The sequence below is a fragment of the Mustelus asterias genome, unplaced genomic scaffold, assembly GCF_964213995.1.
Source record: "Mustelus asterias unplaced genomic scaffold, sMusAst1.hap1.1 HAP1_SCAFFOLD_656, whole genome shotgun sequence".
NCBI classification, from domain to species: domain Eukaryota; kingdom Metazoa; phylum Chordata; class Chondrichthyes; order Carcharhiniformes; family Triakidae; genus Mustelus; species Mustelus asterias.
The window spans coordinates 43,572-62,790 of NW_027590605.1; the positions used below are offsets into that span (position 1 = coordinate 43,572).

The 19,219-nt window shown below is 55.3% G+C and overlaps 1 protein-coding gene across 3 annotated transcripts; it reads left to right on the top strand.

Moving 5' to 3' along the window:
• Positions 1–3,455: 3,455 nt before the first annotated feature.
• On the top strand, positions 3,456–18,886 carry LOC144487232 (complement C1q tumor necrosis factor-related protein 3-like). 3 transcript variants are annotated; one of them, XR_013496379.1, is made up of 5 exons: positions 3,456–3,519; positions 4,448–4,525; positions 6,169–6,274; positions 12,131–12,667; positions 18,782–18,886. XR_013496379.1 is itself a non-coding variant. In XM_078205305.1 (4 exons), the coding sequence occupies exons 1-4, from the start codon at positions 3,511–3,513 to the stop codon at positions 12,532–12,534; spliced, it is 597 nt and encodes a 198-aa protein (XP_078061431.1). In that variant the 5' UTR covers positions 3,456–3,510; the 3' UTR covers positions 12,535–12,870. The 3 variants fall into 3 exon arrangements, 2 of the variants coding, with proteins under 2 accessions (XP_078061431.1, XP_078061432.1); XM_078205305.1 differs by lacking the exon at positions 18,782–18,886 and having other exon boundaries at positions 12,131–12,870; XM_078205306.1 differs by lacking the exons at positions 4,448–4,525; positions 18,782–18,886 and having other exon boundaries at positions 3,470–3,519; positions 12,131–12,875.
• Positions 18,887–19,219: the final 333 nt, after the last annotated feature.

Sequence of the window (19,219 nt, forward strand, 5' to 3'; positions counted from 1 at the left end):
ACCTATCCAGTATCTCCTGACATATCCGTTCTTCCACTTCCCTTGGCCTGTTGGGGGGCCTGTAGTATACCCCCAACATAGTGACTGCGCCCTTCCTGTTTCTAATCTCCACCCACAGTGACTCGTTACACGACCCCTCTGAATTGTCCTCCCTCTGCACCGCTGTAATATGCTCTCCAACTAATACTGCTACTCCCCCACCTCTTTTGGCCCCTCCTCTGTCTCGCCTAAAACACTTGTACCCCGGAATATTCAGCTGCCAGTCCTGTCCCTCTTTCAACCAAGTCTCTGTCACCGCAACCACATCCAAATTCCTCGTGAGCATTAAGGCCCTAAGTTCGTCTGTTTTACCTGCTACGCTCCTTGCATTGAAGTAGATGCACTTCAGACCTCCAGGCCCAGTGAGGTCATCCTCCCCCAGAGTGCTCTTCTTCTTTGCCAGCCTTGTCCCAGCCCCAAGCTCGTCCCCAGCCTCTACACCTGTAGACCTAATATTTTGATCCCCACCCCCCTGCCATACTAGTTTAAACCCCCCCGAACTGCACGAGCAAAACTCCCAGCCAGGATATTCGTGCCCTTCCAACTTAGTTGTGACCCGTCCTTCTTGTACAGGTGCCATCCTCTCCTGAAAACTTCCCATTGATCTAGGAAAATGAAGCCCTCCCTCCTGGACCAGTCCTTTAGCTAAGCAATCAATTGTACTATCTCCCTATTCTTAGCCTCACTGGCACGAGGCATTGGGAGCAGCCCAGAGATGGCCACCCTGGAGGCCCTACTTTTTAGCCTATTTCCCAACTCCCTGAATTGCTCTCAAGGCCAATCGCGCCTTTACCAATGGCCGATTCGGGCGCGCGTCCTCTGGGACCCCTCTGGGAGGTAGCCCTCCGCCCCCCCTGGGATCGGACTCCTCTCGCCGGCAGACCCCCCCCCCCTGGGATCGGACTCCTCTGGCCGGCAGACCCCCCCTCCCTGGATCGGACCCTTCTGGGAGGCAGCTGCCCCCCCCCCCCCTCCCCCCCGCCCACCTGGGATCGGACCCCTCTGGGAGGCAGCCCCCACCCCCTCCCCCCCGGAATTGGACCCCTCTGGGAGGCAGGCCCCCCCCCGGCAGAGCACACCCCTAACCTACCTCGATCGTGGTCTCCCTCCACCATCCTTCCCGCTCACCTTCAGTCCTTCGACAGCCTGCAGCACGTTCCTGGACACTGACTTCGAGCCACGGCTGGAGTGACCGGGATTCACACCGGTCCGCTGGCGTCTGCTGGAGGAGGGGGGGGGGGGGCCCAGTTGGAACTCTGGTTGGGGGGGGGGCCCACATCGCCCTCTTGAGGGGGGTGGCAGGGGAGGGGGTGTGACTTATTATCCCCTGGGGGGGGCGGAGAGGGGGTGTGACGGATCATCCCTGGGGAGGGGGGAGGGGGTGTGACGGATCATCCCCGGGGGGGGGGTGGGGGTGTGACGGATCATCCCCGGGGGGCGGAAGGGGGTGTGACGGATCATCCCCGGGGGGCGGGAGGGGGTGTGACGGATCATCCCCGGGGGGCGGGAGGGGGTGTGACGGATCATCCCCGGGGGGCGGGAGGGGGTGTGACGGATCATCCCCGGGGGGCGGGAGGGGGTGTGACGGATCATCCCCGGGGGGCGAGAGGGGGTGTGACGGATCATCCCCGGGGGGCGGGAGGGGGTGTGACGGATCATCCCCGGGGGGGGGGGGAAGGGGTGTGACGGATCATCCCCGGGGGGGTGGGGGGCGGAGAGGGGGTGTGACGGATCATCCCCGGGGGGAGGGGGTGTGACAGATCATTCACTGGTTCACTACCGGCCACAGCCATCTCTCCCGCTCACTCGCACCTGCAGGGAAGAGGAATCTGTGGCTGGTAGTGTCCCCGTGATGGTGCCAGGAGGGATCGGCCGCAGACACGCAGCGGAACCCCCCCAACCAGAGGATGGGACGTCACACCCCCTCTCCTCTCCCCCGCCCCCCAGGGAATGGGACGTCACACCTCCACCCCCCCCCCACCCGGGATGATCCGTCACACCCCCTCTCCCCCCCCCCACCCCACCCCCCCCAGGGGATGATCTGTCAAACCCCCACCCCCCCCCCCCAGGGGATAAGTCACACCCCCTCCCCTCCCACCCCCGCTCCCCCCCGCCCCCCCAAGAGGGCGATGTGGGCCCGCCCCCTCTCCTCATCCCCCGCCCCCCCCCAACTGGAGTTCCAACTGGGCCCCCCCCTCCTCCGGCAGACGTCAGCGGACCTGTGTGAATCCCGGTCACTCCAGCCGTGGCTCGAAGTCAGTGTCCAGGAACGTGCTGCAGGCTGTCGAAGGACTGAAGGTGAGCGGGAAGGATGGTGGAGGGAGACCACGATCGAGGTAGGTTAGGGGTGTGCTCTGCCGGGGGGGGGCCTGCCTCCCAGAGGGGTCCGATCCCGGGGGGGGGGGGGGGTCTGCCGGGGTGGTTAGAGGGGGTGTCCGCGAAGGGTGGGCCTCAGCGATTCCCCTGCCGAATAAAAGTACAAGTTGGACTTTTATTTATCAGGTCGGTAAAGGCGCCGACGCAAATTGGGCCAAACACTGGTAAAGGGGGAATTGATGGTAAAGTTGGGCGTGCGCTTCTCGCCGGCCGATTTGGGCGCGCACCGGAACGGCGCCCGAATCGGCCGTTGGTAAAGGCGCGATCCGCTCGGAATCGGGTGCGGATCGCAGCATAGGCCCGATGCCTAACTTTACCGCCATTTCATGCCCAAAAATGGGCGCGAAGTTTTGGTAAAATCGGGCCCATTATTTTTCACTGTATACCAAGACCTGTGACAATAATAAATCAAAGTATTGTGTCCAGTTCTGGTGAAAATATCACAGACAGACAGAGAGAGAGAGAGAGACAGAGAGAGAGAGAGACAGAGAGAGAGAGAGAGAGAGATACAGGGAGCAGGAAAGATTCACGAGAATGGTTCCCGGGATGAGGAACTTTAGTTCTGTGAATGGATTGGAGAGGTTGGGAATGTTCTCCTGGGGAAGAGGTGGAGCGGGAGATTGGATCGAGGAGTTCAACGTCACGAGGAGATCCGGGATGGAATTGAGAAGGAGAAACTCTTCCCATTGGGGGAAGGATCGGGAACCGGGGACACACAGATCCAAGGTGGTTGGTGACAGAAGCAAGGGGGGGACAAGAGAAACTTTCTCACCCAATGAGTGGTTCGGATGGGGAACAGACTGCCCGAGAGTGTGTGGGAGGCAGATTCAATCGAGGGGGAACTGGATTGGAATCTGAAGCGAATGTAATGGAGGGCTACGATGGAAGGTGAGTTGCTCATGCAGAGTGCTAGCACAGAGATGATGGGCTCAATAGCTTCCGACGATTCTATTTCGAGTAGTTCCACTTCACTGGTTTCATTGTGGATGTTGCTCTGATTTCCGCTTCCTGTTTCTCAATGTCCACGCATATCCAGAGAGACAGCCAGGGAGAGAGAGCCGGGAACTCAAATCCATAACCCGAAACGTGGCTGATATGGGGAAGGTATATGTTCATCAAAATCAACTACATTCCTGCGGAATATAATCCTGTGTTTACCTTCTTCCTGGTTAGAATCGTTTTGTTAAAAATAAGATTGTCATGGATTAATTTCAGAATATTCTGATTCATTTGTCGTGAGGCCAATTTCCAGAAAAACCATTCTGAGATCAACGGACCTTTCAGATTTTCAAAACGTTCAAATTTACCACCCCACTGTTTATTTTTTCATGGGACGTGGGCCTCGCTGGCAAGGCCAACATTTGTTGCCCACCCCTAAATGCCCCTTGAGCTGAATGTCTGACTCGGCCATGTCAGAGGGGCAGTTAAGGGTCAACCGCATTACTGTGGAACCACATGTAGGCCAGACCGGGTTAGGACGGCAGATTTCCTTCCCAAAGGGGGTATTAGTGAACCAGATGGGATTTTTACAATAAGGTTTCATGGTAATGTCTAATGCAGAAGGGAAGTATGCAGTAAATGGCGGAACCCTTAGAAGCATTAACATACAGGGGGATCTGGGCATTCAGGTCCACAGTTCCCTGAAAGTGGCAACAAGTGGACAAGGTGATTAAGAAGGCGTATGGCATGCTTGCCTTCAGGGAACAGTTAACCGCTAAACTTTTGTTTAAATCCAAAACCAGGCAGGTTGGTTCTGATTGGCCAAGGCCTTGCCACGGGGAACGAAGCAGGGGATGTCTGATTTCTCTGAGTCTTTGTCTCATTTAAAAAGCTGCAATGTGGAAACCTGTCCTTTCTGTCTGCGTTGTCAGGGGGTTGTCAAAATCGAGGGAGATTGGGATCACCACTGAATGGTGCCCGCGCATCACTGAGGTGTGGAGTTGGACTCTGCAGGAGCCAGCGTCTGATTTGACAGTTTGTGTGAATAACTGCATTAGAATTGCTATTTTTATTATTGTTGTGTTTATATCAGGTGCTCGGGCTGTTTTCCATTCTCTGCCTCTTGAACCCTCACACCGCCACCCCTCAGAATTGTACCGGTCTCGTTGAGGTAAGTGTCTGGTGTCAGCTTGCTTGTTGAGAAGTCGGGACAGTGGTGAGTGGTTAGATTCTCCCAAAGGAAGGCACGGTGACACAGTGGTTAGCGCTGCTGCCTCACAGTACCAGGAACCCGGGTTCAATTCCAGCCTCAGGTCACTGTCTGTCTGTGTGGAGTCTGCACGCTCTCCCCGTGTCTGCGTGGGTTTCCTCCGGGTGCTCCAGTTTCCTCCCACAGTCCAAAGTGTGCAGGTTAGGTGGATTAGGTGGTTAGGTGCAGGTTTGGGGGGCGGTCACTGAATATGTGCGAGACTGAGTTAGAGAGATTTCTGTTCAACAAGGAGGTCGAGAGTTATGGGGGAGGTGGGGGGCGGGGGGAGGGGGGAACAGACAGGAGAGTGAGGTTGAGAGCACAATCAGATCAACCGTGATCTTATTGAATGGTCTCATTGTGATCGTATCTCATTTTTCTTATTTGTAAGTGGAGTCTGGCTGGGTGATTAAAGGCTCCAGACGCAGTAAAGTCAATCTATAATCCCTCAGGAGCCAATCTCACTCCAGCAAGTTTTGCAGTGCTGTGACCTCCTTTTTGCTCCCTTAAAAAATAATAATCCTTATAGTTGACAGACTGTCAGAGGGTCAGTGCTGAGGGAGTGCCGCACTGTCAGAGGGTCAGTACTGAGGGAGTGCCGCACTGTCAGAGGGCCAGTACTGAGGGAGTGCCGCACTGTCAGAAGGTCAGTACTGGGGGAGTGCCGCACTGTCAGAGGGTCAGTACTGAGGGAGTGCCGCACTGTCAGAGGGTCAGTACTGAGGGAGTGCTGCACTGTCAGAGGGTCAGTACTGAGGGAGTGCCACACTGTCAGAGGGTCAGTGCTGAGGGAGTGCCGCACTGTCAGAGGGTCAGTGCTGAGGGAGTGCCGCACTGTCAGAGGGCCAGTGCTGAGGGAGTGCCGCACTGTCAGACGGTCAGTACTGAGGGAGTGCCGCACTGTCAGAGGGTCAGTACTGAGGGAGTGCCGCACTGTCAGAGGGTCAGTACTGAGGGAGTGCCGCACTGTCAGAGTGTCAGTGCTGAGGGAGTGCCGCACTGTCAGAGGGTCAGTACTGAGGGAGTGTCGCACTGTCAGAGGGTCAGTGCTGAGGGTGTGCCGCACTGTCAGAGGGTCAGTGCTGAGGGAGTGCCGCACTGTCAGAGGGTCAGTACTGAGGGAGTGCCGCACTGTCAGAGGGTCAGTACTGAGGGAGTGCCGCACTGACAGAGGGTCAGTGCTGAGGGAGTGCCGCACTGTCAGAGGGTCAGTGCTGAGGGAGTGCCGCACTGTCAGAGGGTCAGTGCTGAGGGAGTGCCGCACTGTCAGAGGGTCGGTACTGAGGGAGTGCCGCACTGTCAGAGGGTCAGTGCTGAGGGAGTGCCGCACTGTCAGAGGGTCAGTGCTGAGGGAGTGCCGCACTGTCAGAGGGTCAGTGCTGAGGGAGTACCGCACTGTCAGGGGGTCAGTACTGAGGGAGTGCCGCACTGTCAGAGGGTCAGTGCTGAGGGAGTGCCGCACTGTCAGAGGGTCAGTGCTGAGGGAGTGCCGCACTGTCAGAGAGATGTCTCCTTCCATCGATGTCCCTTTTACATGCAATATGAGGTTTTTCTAATTGTTTCAGATAAGCTTTCAGGAAATAAAAGGCGCCATCGAGAAAATTAAAGCGTTTGATGCCCTGACCAATCGGATCGCTGCCTTGGAAACAGAAGTGGCCACTCTAAAGAAATGTAAGTGAGAATGTTGCAGACCTGGGCTTTGTAATCTTTTCCTCCCTCTTAGGCCGTCTCTGAGGATCAAAGCTGAATTGGTTTAATTTCTAGCTCAAAGGGTTCTGAGATGGCCCGATATGCCATGGGGACGGCACGGTGGCACAGTGGTTAGCGCTGCTGCCTCACAGCGCCAGGGACCCGGGTTCGATTCCCGGGGGCACGGTGGCACAGTGGTTAGCGCTGCTGCCTCACAGCACCAGGGACCCGGGTTCGATTCCCGGGGGCACGGTGACACAGTGGTTAGCGCTGCTGCCTCACAGCGCCAGGGACCCGGGTTCGATTCCCGGGGGCACGGTGACACAGTGGTTAGCACTGCTGCCTCACAGCGCCAGGGGCCCGGGTTCGATTCCCGGGGGCACGGTGGCACAGTGGTTAGCGCTGCTGCCTCACAGCGCCAGGGACCCGGGTTCGATTCCCGGGGGCACGGTGACACAGTGGTTAGCGCTGCTGCCTCACAGCGCCAGGGACCCGGGTTCGATTCCCGGGGGCACGGTGGCACAGTGGTTAGCGCTGCTGCCTCACAGCACCAGGGACCCGGGTTCGATTCCCGGGGGCACGGTGACACAGTGGTTAGCGCTGCTGCCTCACAGCGCCAGGGACCCGGGTTCGATTCCCGGGGGCACGGTGACACAGTGGTTAGCACTGCTGCCTCACAGCGCCAGGGGCCCGGGTTCGATTCCCGGGGGCACGGTGGCACAGTGGTTAGCGCTGCTGCCTCACAGCGCCAGGGACCCGGGTTCGATTCCCGGGGGCACGGTGACACAGTGGTTAGCGCTGCTGCCTCACAGCGCCAGGGACCCGGGTTCGATTCCCGGGGGCACGGTGGCACAGTGGTTAGCGCTGCTGCCTCACAGCGCCAGGGACCCGGGTTCGATTCCCGGGGGCACGGTGACACAGTGGTTAGTGCTGCTGCCTCACAGCGCCAGGGGCCCGGGTTCGATTCCCGGGGGCACGGTGACACAGTGGTTAGCGCTGCTGCCTCACAGCGCCAGGGACCCGGGTTCGATTCCCGGGGGCACGGTGACACAGTGGTTAGCGCTGCTGCCTCACAGCGCCAGGGACCCGGGTTTAATTCCGGCCTTGGGTCACTGTCTGTGTGGAGTCTGCCCATTCTCCCCGTGCCTGCGTGGGTTTCCTCCGGGTGCTCCGGTTTCCTCCCACAGTTCAAAGATGTGTGGGTTAGGTGCATTGACCCGAACAAGCGCCAGAGTGTGGCGATTAGGGATTTTCGCAGTAACTTCTTTGCAGTGTTAATATAAGCCTTACTTGTGACTAATAAATAAACTTTCCTTACTTTACTTTATCCGTGGACTGGGCCCCGTGTTGGGCCAATGGTGGTCCTTGGGTTGGGTCGATGGGTTGTCCGGTACTTTGGGCCCTCCCTCCAAAGCCTCAACCTCATCTCTGCACGTTCCCCACGAAGCTGCTCCATGTTTGGTGCTGTCCCAATGAGCTTTCTCTGCCAGCCAGAAGACTTTCGCCAGTCAGCACTGATGTTTCACCTCTTCAGGGATGCTTTGGGGATATCCCTAAGGGGTTCCCAGTGCCCTCTCGGGCTTCTCCATCCACAACTGGATTCTGAGTCCAAGGGTTGTTCAAAATTCCGGCGTCAGGCTCACGGACAAAATCTCCCACTCCCACAGGCACCTGGATGGCCTGGGAGAGGCTGCTGATGTTTGACCAGATTTGGAGGGTCTTGTAATGGCTCCACTGGTGCTACTTCGCCAGCGCTTTGTCCGCAGAGGTCATCCATGTCTTTGAAGCTCATGGGATTATGGGAATCACTGCTGCTCAGTAAACCGTAAGCTTGGCTGTTTTAACAAACTAAACAAGGGGCAAACTAGCGAGCAAAAACTGTCTCCAACAAGAGAGGATCTTCCTGTTCGAACTCGAGGTTGTGTGTTTTACACATAAACAAATATGTGGTTTGCATGTGTTGATTCAAACGAAACCGACAGATTTATTGAAAGAGTACTTGCCTGCACGGAGGACAAACTGAAAGTGAGACATCTTGTGCAACAGCCTAATGATACCCCATCAAATCATGTGATCAACTCTTAAAGCAATCTGCAACCACTTAAATATATAACACTCCCCTTGACATTCACTGGCATCGCCATTGCTTAATCCCCCGCGATCATAATCCTAGGGGTTACCATTGACCAGAAACTGAACTGGACCCAGCCATATAAAAATGGTGGCTCCAAGAGCAGGTCAGAGGCTGGGAATCCTGCGGAGATTAACTCACCTCCTGACTCCTCCGCAAAGCCTGTCCACCATCTACAAGGCACAAGTCAGGAGTGTGATGGAATACTCCCCACTCGCCTCGATGGGTGCGGCTCCAACAACACTCGAGAAGCCCGAAACCACCCAGGACAAAGCAGCCCCGCTCGATCGACACGCTAACCACAAACACTCACTCCCTCCACCACCGACGCACAGTAACAGCCGTGTGTACCATCTACAAGATGCACTGCAGCGACTCACCAAGGCTCCTTAGGCAGCACCTTCCAAACCCACCACCTCTACCATCTAGAAGGACAAGGGCAGCAGATACCTGGGAACAGCCCCACCTGGAGGTTCCCCTCCGAGTCACTCACCATCCCGACTTGGAAATATATCGGCCGTTCCTTCACTGTCGCTGGGGTCAAAATCCAGGAACTCCCTCCCTAACAGCACTGTGGGTGGACCTACACCACACGGGACTACAGCGAGTTCAAGATGGCGGCTCACCCACCGCCTTCTCGAGGCGGCAACTCGGGATGGGGCCTGGCCAGCGGCACTCACATTCCAGAAAGGAGTATGAAAGGGTCCAAAAGTAAGGATGTTCTACTCAGACTTTATAAAGACTCAGGAATGTGGTAAAGAGTGAGGAGGATAGTTACAGACTGCAGGAGCTCATACACAGCCTGACAAAATGGAAAAACACAGAACAATTTCACCTCAACACGCAGAGTGTCAGCGGATACACTCTGCTGCGAGGAATCAACAGAGACACGAGCAGCTCAGTGATGCAATTCCAAACCTCACACAAGCACAGCAATTTCAACATCTTTACCCTTATTTCCAAAACCCTCTGTGGCCTCCTTTCCGCTCCGATCTCTGTAACATCCTCCAGCCCCTACACCCCTCCCTATCTCTAACATCCTCCAGCCCCTACACCCCTCCCGATCTCTGTAACATCCTCCAGCCCCTACACCCCTCCCTATCTCTAATATCCTCCAGCCCCTACACCTCTCCCTATCTCTAATATCCTCCAGCCCCTACACCCCTCCCGATCTCTGTAACATCCACCAGCCCCGACACCCCTCCCTATCTCTGTAACCTCCTCCAGCCTCTACACCCCTCCCTATCTCTAACATCCTCCAGCCCCTACACCCCTCCCTATCTCTAACATCCTCCAGCCCCTACACCCCTCCCTATCTCTGTAACCTCCTCCAGCCCCTACACCCCTCCCTATCTCTGTAACCTCCTCCAGCCCCTACACCCCCTCCCTCTCTGTAACTTCCTCCAGACCCTACACAGGTTGACAGGTTGTCCTACACAGGACTTAGACAGGTTGCAAAGTTGGGCCGAGAGGTGGCGGATGGAGTTTAATGCGGAGAAGTGTGAGGTAATTCACTTTGGTAGGAATAACAGATGTGTTGAGTATAGGGCTAACGGGAGGACTTTGAATAGTGTGGAGGAGCAGAGGGATCTAGGTGTATGTGTGCATAGATCCCTGAAAGTTGGGAATCAAGTAGATAAGGTTGTTAAGAAGGCATATGGTGTCTTGGCGTTTATTGGTAGGGGGATTGAATTTAGGAGTCGTAGCGTTATGTTGCAACTGTACACAACTCTGGTGCGGCCGCACTTGGAGTACTGTGTGCAGTTCTGGTCCCCACATTACAGGAAGGATGTGGAGGCTTTGGAGAGGGTGCAGAGGAGGTTTACCAGGATGTTGCCTGGTATGGAGGGGAGATCCTATGAGGAGAGGCTGAGGGATTTGGGATTGTTTTCGCTGGAAAGGCGGCGGCTAAGAGGGGATCTTATTGAAACATATAAGATGATTAGAGGTTTAGATAGGGTGGATAGTGATAGCCTTTTTCCTCTGATGGAGAAATCCAGCACGAGGGAGCATGGCTTTAAATTGAGGGGGGGTAGTTATAGAACCGATGTCAGGGGTAGGTTCTTTACCCAGAGGGTGGTGAGGGATTGGAATGCCCTGCCAGCATCAGTAGTAAATGCGCCTAGTTTGGGGGCGTTTAAGAGATCCGTAGATAGGTTCATGGACGAAAAGAAATTGGTTTAGGTTGGAGGGTCACAGTTTTTTTTTTTAACTGGTCGGTGCAACATCGTGGGCCGAAGGGCCTGTTCTGCGCTGTAATGTTCTATGTTCTATGTTCTATGTTCTACACCCCCTCCCTATCTCTGTAAGCTCATCCAATCCGTACACCCCTCCCTATCTCTGTAACCTCCTCCAGCCCCTACACCCCCTCCCTCTCTGTAACCTCCTCCAGACCCTACACCCCTCCCTATCTCTGTAACCTCCTACACCCCTCCCTATCTCTGTAACCTCCTCCAGCCCCCGACAACCCTCCCTATCTCTGTGACCTCCTCCAGTCCCTAACTCCTCCCTATCTCTGTTACCTTCTCCAGCCTCGACACCTCCTCCCTACCTCTATTACCTTCTCCAGCCCTTACACCCCTCCCTATCTCTGTAACCTCCTCCAGCCCCCTACAACCCTCCCTATCTCTGTGACCTCCTCCAGCCCCTAACTCCTCCCTATCTCTGTAACCTCCTCCAGCCCCTAACTCCTCCCTATCTCTGTGACCTCCTCCAGCCCCTAACTCCTCCCTATCTCTGTAACCTCCTCCAGCCCCCTACAACCCTCCCTATCTCTGTGACCTCCTCCAGCCCCTAACTCCTCCCTATCTCTGTAACCTCCTCCAGCCCCTACATCCCCTCCCTATCTCTGTAACCTCCTCCAACCTCTACACCCCTCCCTATCTCTGTAACCTCCTCCAGCCCCTACATCCCCTCCCTATCTCTGTAACCTCCTCCAGCCCCTAACTCCTCCCTATCTCTGTAACCTCCTCCAGCCCCTAACTCCTCCCTATCTCTGTAACCTCCTCCAGCCCCTACACCCCTCCCTATCTCTGTAACCTCCTCCAGCCCCTACATCCCCTCCCTATCTCTGTAACCTCCTCCAACCTCTACACCCCTCCCTATCTCTGTAACCTCCTCCAGCCCCTAAGTCCTCCCTATCTCTGTAACCTCCTCCAGCCCCTACACCCCTCCCTATCTCTGTAACCTCCTCCAGCCCCTACACCCCTCCCTATCTCTGTAACCTCCTCCAGCCCCTACACTCCTCCCTATCTCTGTAACCTCCTCCAGCCCCTACACCCCTCCCTATCTCTGTTACCTTCTCCAGCCCCTATACCCCTTCCGAGATCTCTGCGCTTCTCCAATTCCGGCCTCTCGAGCATCCCCCGATTCCCATCGCTCCGCCATTGGCGGCCGTGCCTTCAGCTGCCCGGGGGGGGACCCTCAGCTCTGGAATTCCCTCCCTAACCCTCCCCACCTTTCTCGCTGCCCTTTAAGGCGCTCCTTAAAAACGACCTCTTTGACCGTGCTTTTGGTTTCCGGCCTGACATCCCGATACGTGGCTTTGGGCCTGAACTGACACTGCCGCAAAGAGCATAAGGACACTGGGGCAGAATTTGGCCATTCAGCCCATCCGAGTCCGTGCCTCCATGAGATCGTCAATGTCTCGGGATGTTGATGGTGTTACATAAATGCCCGCTTCCTCCTCCTGTAACCTTTCTTTCTAGATGTGCCGAGTGTTATTTTCCACGCGAGAGTGTCCGATGGCAAGAACCCGGTGGCAAAGGAACGCCTCATTTACGATGCAGTTACTCTCAACAAAGGATCAGCTTACAACCCCTCGACTGGAGTGTTCACTGTCCCTGTGTCCGGCACCTATCACTTCACCTATTCGCTGCTCGGGGGCATTGGTGAAAAAGATACAAGCGTGTTCCTGATGAGGAATCAAGAGAAACAGAATTACATACACAGTGTACTTAACGGGGATGAAGCCCAGACGTCATCCATGAGCACAATACTGTCCCTCAACAAAGGAGAACAAGTCTGGATCTGGCTGTTCACTGGGAAGACATGGAGTGGGATGGGAGCCATCAGTTTTCAGGGCATCCTTCTGGAGGTTGGTGAGGCGTGAGCTGGTGGGGGGAGTAGGGGGCAGTTCTGGTCTTCACTGATCGACTCGCTCGCCCCCAGAAGAACATTCTGCGTCTCCCACCAACCAACACCCGCCGCTTGTCAAGTCCAGGGAGAACTTCAGTCCTATCTTTGTGAGTTTTCAATCTTGCCCGAACAGGAAGAAAATTCCCTGGAATATCTCAACTGCCCTCCCCACTGGGAATTCCCTCCTCCCTAACCCAACTCCTGTTCCCCTCGAGACCCCTCCCTCCCACACTCCCATTCCCATCGAGACCCCTCCCTCCCACACTCCCATTCCCATTGGGAATCCCTCCCTCCCACACTCCCATTCCCATTGGAATCCCTCCCTCCCATTCCCATCGGAACCCCTCCCTCCCACACTCCCATTCCCATCGAGAACCCTCTCTCCCGCACTCCCATTCCCATCGGATTCCCTCCCTCCTGCACTCCCATTCCCATCGGATTCCCTCCCTCCCACACTCCCATTCCCATTGGACACCCTCTCTCCCACACTCCCATTCCCATCAGAATCCCTCCCTCCCACACTCCCATTCCATCTGACTCCCTGCCTCCCACACTCCCATTCCCATTGGGAATCCCTCCCTCCCACACTCCCATTCCCATTAGAATCCCTCCTTCCCATTCCCATCGGAACCCCTCCCTCACACACTCCCATTCCCATCGGATTCCCTCCCTCCCACACTCCCATTCCCATCAGAATTCCTCCCTCCCACACTCCCATTCCCATCGGGAACTCTCCCTCCCACACTCCCAGTCCCATTGGAATCCCACACTCCCATTGCCATCGGGAACCCTCTCTCCCACACTCCCATTCCCATCGGAATCCCTCCCTCCCACACTCCCTTTCCCATCACAATCCCTTCCTCCCACACTCCCATTCTCATCGGATTCCCTGCCTCCCACACTCCCATTCCCATCACAATCCCTTCCTCCCACACTCCCCTTCCCATTGGAATCCCTCCCATTCCCATCGGAACCCCTCCCTCACACACTCCCATTCCCATCGGGAACCCTCCCTCCCACACTCCCATTCCCATCGGATTCCCTCCCTCCCACATTCCCATTCCCATTGGACACCCTCCCTCCCACACTCCCATTCCCATCGCAATCCCTTCCTCCCACACTCCCATTCCCATCGGGAACCCTCCCTCCCACACTCTCATTCCTATTGGAATCCCTCCTTCCCACACTCCCATTCCCATCGGAATCTCTCCCTCCCACACTCCCATTCCCATCGGAATCCCTCCCTCCTGCACTCCCATTCCCATCGGGAACTCTCCCTCCCCCACTCCCATTCCCATTGGAATCCCACACTCCCATTCCCATCGGGAACCCTCTCTCCCACACTCCCATTCCCATTGGAATCCCACACTCCCATTCCCATCGGGAACCCTCTCTCCCACACTCCCATTCCCATCAGAATCCCTCCCTCCCACACTCCCATTTCCATCACAATCCCTTCCTCCCACACTCCCATTCCCATCGGATTCCCTTCCTCCCACACTCCCATTGGAATCCCTCCCTCCCACACTCCCATTCCCATCGGAAAGCCTCTCTCCAATACTCCAGCTTCCCTGGTTGGACCCCCCTTCGTCCAGTACCCCCTGTTCTTGTCAGGCCCTTTCTCCATTGCTCCCAGATGTTCACCACCATATTGGAAAAGAGAGCTTGGGAGCAGGAATCGGTCATTCTCCCTTTGAGCCCATTCCACCATTCGATAAGATGGTGACTGATCCGATTGTGGTCTCAGCTCCATTTTTCTCAGTAACCCTCAACTCCCTGGGTCGATCAGAAATCTGTGGAACCCGGCCTTCAGTAAATTTAATGGTCCAGGCTGGAATTCTCCGACCTCACCCGCGGCTGGGAATCTCCGGTCTCACTGCAGTGATCGGAGATTTGGCTGAGCGCCCAATTCTCTGTTCCGGCTGGCAGTGGGGGCGAAGCGTACGAGACCAGAGCCATCCGGCCCCAAATTCCATTTCTCTCTGGGGCTCGAGAGTTGCACAGACCAACACACTGCCAAGAGAAGAAAAAGATTCTCCTCATCCCCATCTTAATCTTAAACTGTGTCCCCTTGTTTGAGTCTCCCCTCCAAGAGGAGAAATGCAGCATTGTTTAAACCAAAATTGGTACTCTCTCCGCACCCACTCCCTTTAATATCCCACTCTGTTCCCACTCTCCCTTATCTCCTCTGTATGTAGGAGTGGCTGGTCAAATCTGAGCTGAACTTGACTACCTTTAGACCATTTTTATGTTGCATTCACCCAAATAACTAACAAGGTTAAGGAAGCCATTTTGAGACAGTCACATGGCTAAAGGAGCCATTTTGTATTTCATATGAACAACTGACACTCATTCAGTTATCAGAATCAGACAGGAACCGCCATAAAACTGATGGTTGTACAATTAGCGACTGGCAATTAATGAAGCAATAATCACATGAATAAAATTGGATTTTTATGAAGAAATTTAAAGTTGAAGTTAATTACTGTAAGTTTGTTTATTGATGTGAGGACGAGCAGTTTCTGGTACATTATTGCAGCAAGGCAGTATTTGCAACTGTATAAATTCCCACAGAGTGTACCAAGACTTCAAAGAGATTGGGCGGGATTTTCCAGCTGCACCCATCCCACAACCGGAAAATCCCACCCGAGGTCAAAGGACATTTCCATGTTCCTCCTCCCCCCCGGCTCACTGCAATACCCGCGGCGGATAGGACGGGCAATATCTTCCCATAGTCTTTGTGACTTGAGGGGTTTTTCCTGTGGACCCGTCCTCACTCTGTCCCTGTCTTCTTCCCTCCACTCTCTCCCTCTATCCATCCCCACACTCTCCCTCTATCCATCCCCACTCTCTCCCTCTATCCATCCCCACTCTCTCCCTCTATCCATCCCCACTCTCTCCCTCTATCCATCCCCACTCTCTCCCTCTATCCATCCCCACTCTCTCCCTCTATCCATCCCCACTCTCTCCCTCTATCCATCCCCACTCTCTCCCTCTATCCATTCCCACTCTCTCCCTCTATCCATCCCCACTCTCTCCCTCTATCCATCCCCACTCTCTCCCTCTATCCATCCCCACTCTCTCCCTCTATCCATCCCCACTCTCTCCCTCCATCCATCCCCACTCTCTCCCTCCATCCATCCCCACTCTCTCCCTCCATCCATCCCCACTCTCTCCCTCCATCCATCCCCACTCTCTCCCTCTATTCATCCCCCCTCTCTCCCTCTATCCATCCGCACTCTCTCCCTCTATCCATCCCCACTCTCTCCCTCTATCCATCCCCACTCTCTCCCTCTATCGATCCCCACTCTCTCCCTCCATCCACCCCCACTCTCTCCCTCTATCCATCCCCACTCTCTCCCTCTATCCATCCCCGTTCTCTTTCTCCCTCTATCCTTCTCCGTGTTCTTTCCCTCTATCCATCCCCACTCTTTCCCTTTATGCATCCCCACGCTCTCTCTATCCATCCCCGCACTCTCTCCCTCTATCCATCCCCACTCTCTCCCTCTATCCATCCCCACTCTCTTCCTCTATCCATCCCCACTCTCTCCCTCTATCCATCCCCACTCTCTCCCTCTATCCATCCCCACTCTCTCCCTCTATCCATCCCCACTCTCTCCCTCTATCCATCCCCACTCTCTCCATCCCCACTCTCTCCCTCTATCCATCCCCACACTCTTCCTCTATCCGTCCCCACTCTCTCCCTCTATCCGTCCCCACTCTCTCCCTCTATCCGTCCCCACTCTCTCCCTCTATCCATCCCCACTCTCTCCCTCTATCCATCCCCACACTCTCCCTCTATCCATCCCCACTCTCTCCCTCTATCCATCCCCACTCTCTCCCTCTATCCATCCCCACTCTCTCCCTCTATCCATCCCCACTCTCTCCCTCTATCCATCCCCACACTCTCCCTCTATCCATCCGCACTCTCTCCCTCTATCCGTCCCCACTCTCTCCCTCTATCCGTCCCCACTCTCTCCCTCTATCCATCCCCACACTCTCCCTCTATCCATCCGCACTTTCTCTCTATCCATCCCCACTCTCTCCCTCTATCCATCCCCACTCTCCCTCTATCCATCCGCACTCTCTCTCTCTATCCGTCCCCACTCTCTCCCTCTATCCGTCCCCACTCTCTCCCTCTATCCGTCCCCACTCTCTCCCTCTATCCATCCCCACTCTCTCTCTCTATCCGTCCCCACTCTCTCCCTCAATCCATCCCCACTCTCTCTCTCTATCCATCCCCACTCTCTCCCTCTATCCATCCCCACTCTCTCCCTCTATCCATCCCCACTCTCTCTCTCTATCCGTCCCCACTCTCTCCCTCTATCCGTCCCCACTCTCTCCCTCTATCCGTCCCCACTCTCTCTCTCTATCCATCCCCACTCTCTCTCTCTATCCATCCCCACTCTCTCCCTCTATCCATCCCCACTCTCTCCCTCTATCCGTCCCCACTCTCTCCCTCAATCCATCCCCACTCTCTCTCTCTATCCATCCCCACTTTCTCCCTCTATCCATCCCCACTCTCTCCCTCTATCCATCCCCACTCTCTCTCTCTATCCGTCCCCACCCTCTCCCTCTATCCGTCCCCACTCTCTCCCTCTATCCGTCCCCACTCTCTCTCTCTATCCATCCCCACAATCTCCCTCTATCCATCCCCACTCTCTCCCTCTATCCGTCCCCACTCTCTCTCTCTATCCATCCCCACTCTCTCCCTCTATCCGTCCCCACTCTCTCTCTCTATCCATCCCCACTCTCTCCCTCTATCCATCCCCACTCTCTCCCTCTATCCATCCCCACTCTCTCCCTCTATCCGTCCCCACTCTCTCCCTCTATCCATCCCCACTCTCTCCCTCTATCCGTCCCCACTCTCTCTCTCTATCCATCCCCACTCTCTCTCTCTATCCATCCCCACAATCTCCCTCTATCCATCCCCACTCTCTCTCTCTATCCATCCCCACTCTCTCTCTCTATCCATCCCCACAATCTCCCTCTATCCATCCCCACTCTCTCCCTCTATCCATCCCCACTCTCTCCCTCTATCCGTCCCCACTCTCTCCCTCTATCCGTCCCCACTCTCTCTCTCTATCCATCCCCACTCTCTCTCTCTATCCATCCCCACACTCTCCCCTGCCATTTATCCCCTAACTAGTCTTCCAACAATTAACTCTCAAACAGCTCTCTCAACTCTCCTTCATTATTCATCTTGATTCTCTTGTCCTTATCTTAGTTTGAGATTGACCTTCCCCAGAATATAAAAAGTCTTTTCTGTTCTCCCCACTGGTCAGATAGAATTTAACAACATTGTGTAATAGAGAGGTGAACTCTGCTGCTGAATGTAGCAGTGGGAGACAGTCATAGTCATCGAGGTTTACAGCATGGAAACAGGCCCTTCGGCCCAACTTGTCCATGCTGCCCATTCTTTTTTAAACTCCGAAGCTAATCCCAATTGCCCGCATTTGGCCCGTATCCCTCTTTACCCTTCTGTTTTTTTTCTTTTTTTATTTAATTCCAAGCTTGAACCACCTGGGAAGCTTTCCCTTGCTTCGCTGACTCGCGCCCCTTCAGGACCTGGTCAGGATGAGATGAGAATCACAGAATCCCTACAGTACAGAAGGAGGCCATTCGGCCTCCCACGTTCAGAGGGAGTGGGGTTGCCAATTCCGAATTGAACACAGGATGTGTAAACCTGAGTGTCACTGAAAAAGAGACATGCAGTCAAAGTTTTTCACTTTGAACCCATCAGGCTGGTTGTGATAGAATAACAAATCTTGGGAAAATTCCACCTAATGTCAGGAAAACTGGGTTGGATTTTCCAACAGTACACCCCCCATGACCCGGCCCCCCCCCCCCCCCCCCCCACCCCCCCGCGGCGTGTTTTGCGGCTGTGGAGATGGTCTGTCATTAGCCGCTGGCAGAATCCTCCTGTCACCTCGGTTTCCTATCGTTTGCACCTTCCACCATCGGCAAACCTGCGGCGGCGGCGGGGGGAGGGGGGGACAGGTGTAAGGGGGTGGATGTCAGGAGGACTGGGATATTCTGCCGCTGGGACTGGCCAGACACATCCCATGCCCGATGTGTTTGAAAACTGGTTTTAAGGTTTCGGGAAAAGGGAGGATGTTAAGGAAGAGCACAGCTCTCCTTAGCCCGGAGCGTGTCCACAGCCGGAAGTGAACGGGAGCTGCTCCTGAGTCTCTCTACCTTCTGAAATTGTGTGTCTGCAGATTGTCCTCGTGTCCACATGAAGATTAGAGCAAGAGTCATCGATGGTTTTGTAGACCAGCGCTTTGAAAGCCATTGTATAACCCGGGCACCATGTCAAGGACTCCAACTTCTAACGTTTCCCCTGGAACCATTCAACTTTAACCTTTTGGCAGAATTAGAGTCAAAGAGTCGTACAACAAAGAACCAGGCCCTTCGGCCCATCATGTCGATGCAGACCACCAAATACCAATCGATACTAACCCCATTTCCCAGCCCCTGGTCCACAGCTTACTGTGCCTTGGTGATTGAAGTGTTCATCCAGATGCTTCTTAACTGTTGCGAGAGTCCCTGCCCCCCACCCCCCTCTCAGGCAGCACCTTCCCCCCACCCCCCTCTCAGGCAGCACCTTCCCCCCACCCCCCTCTCAGGCAGCACCTTCCCCCCACCCCCCTCTCAGG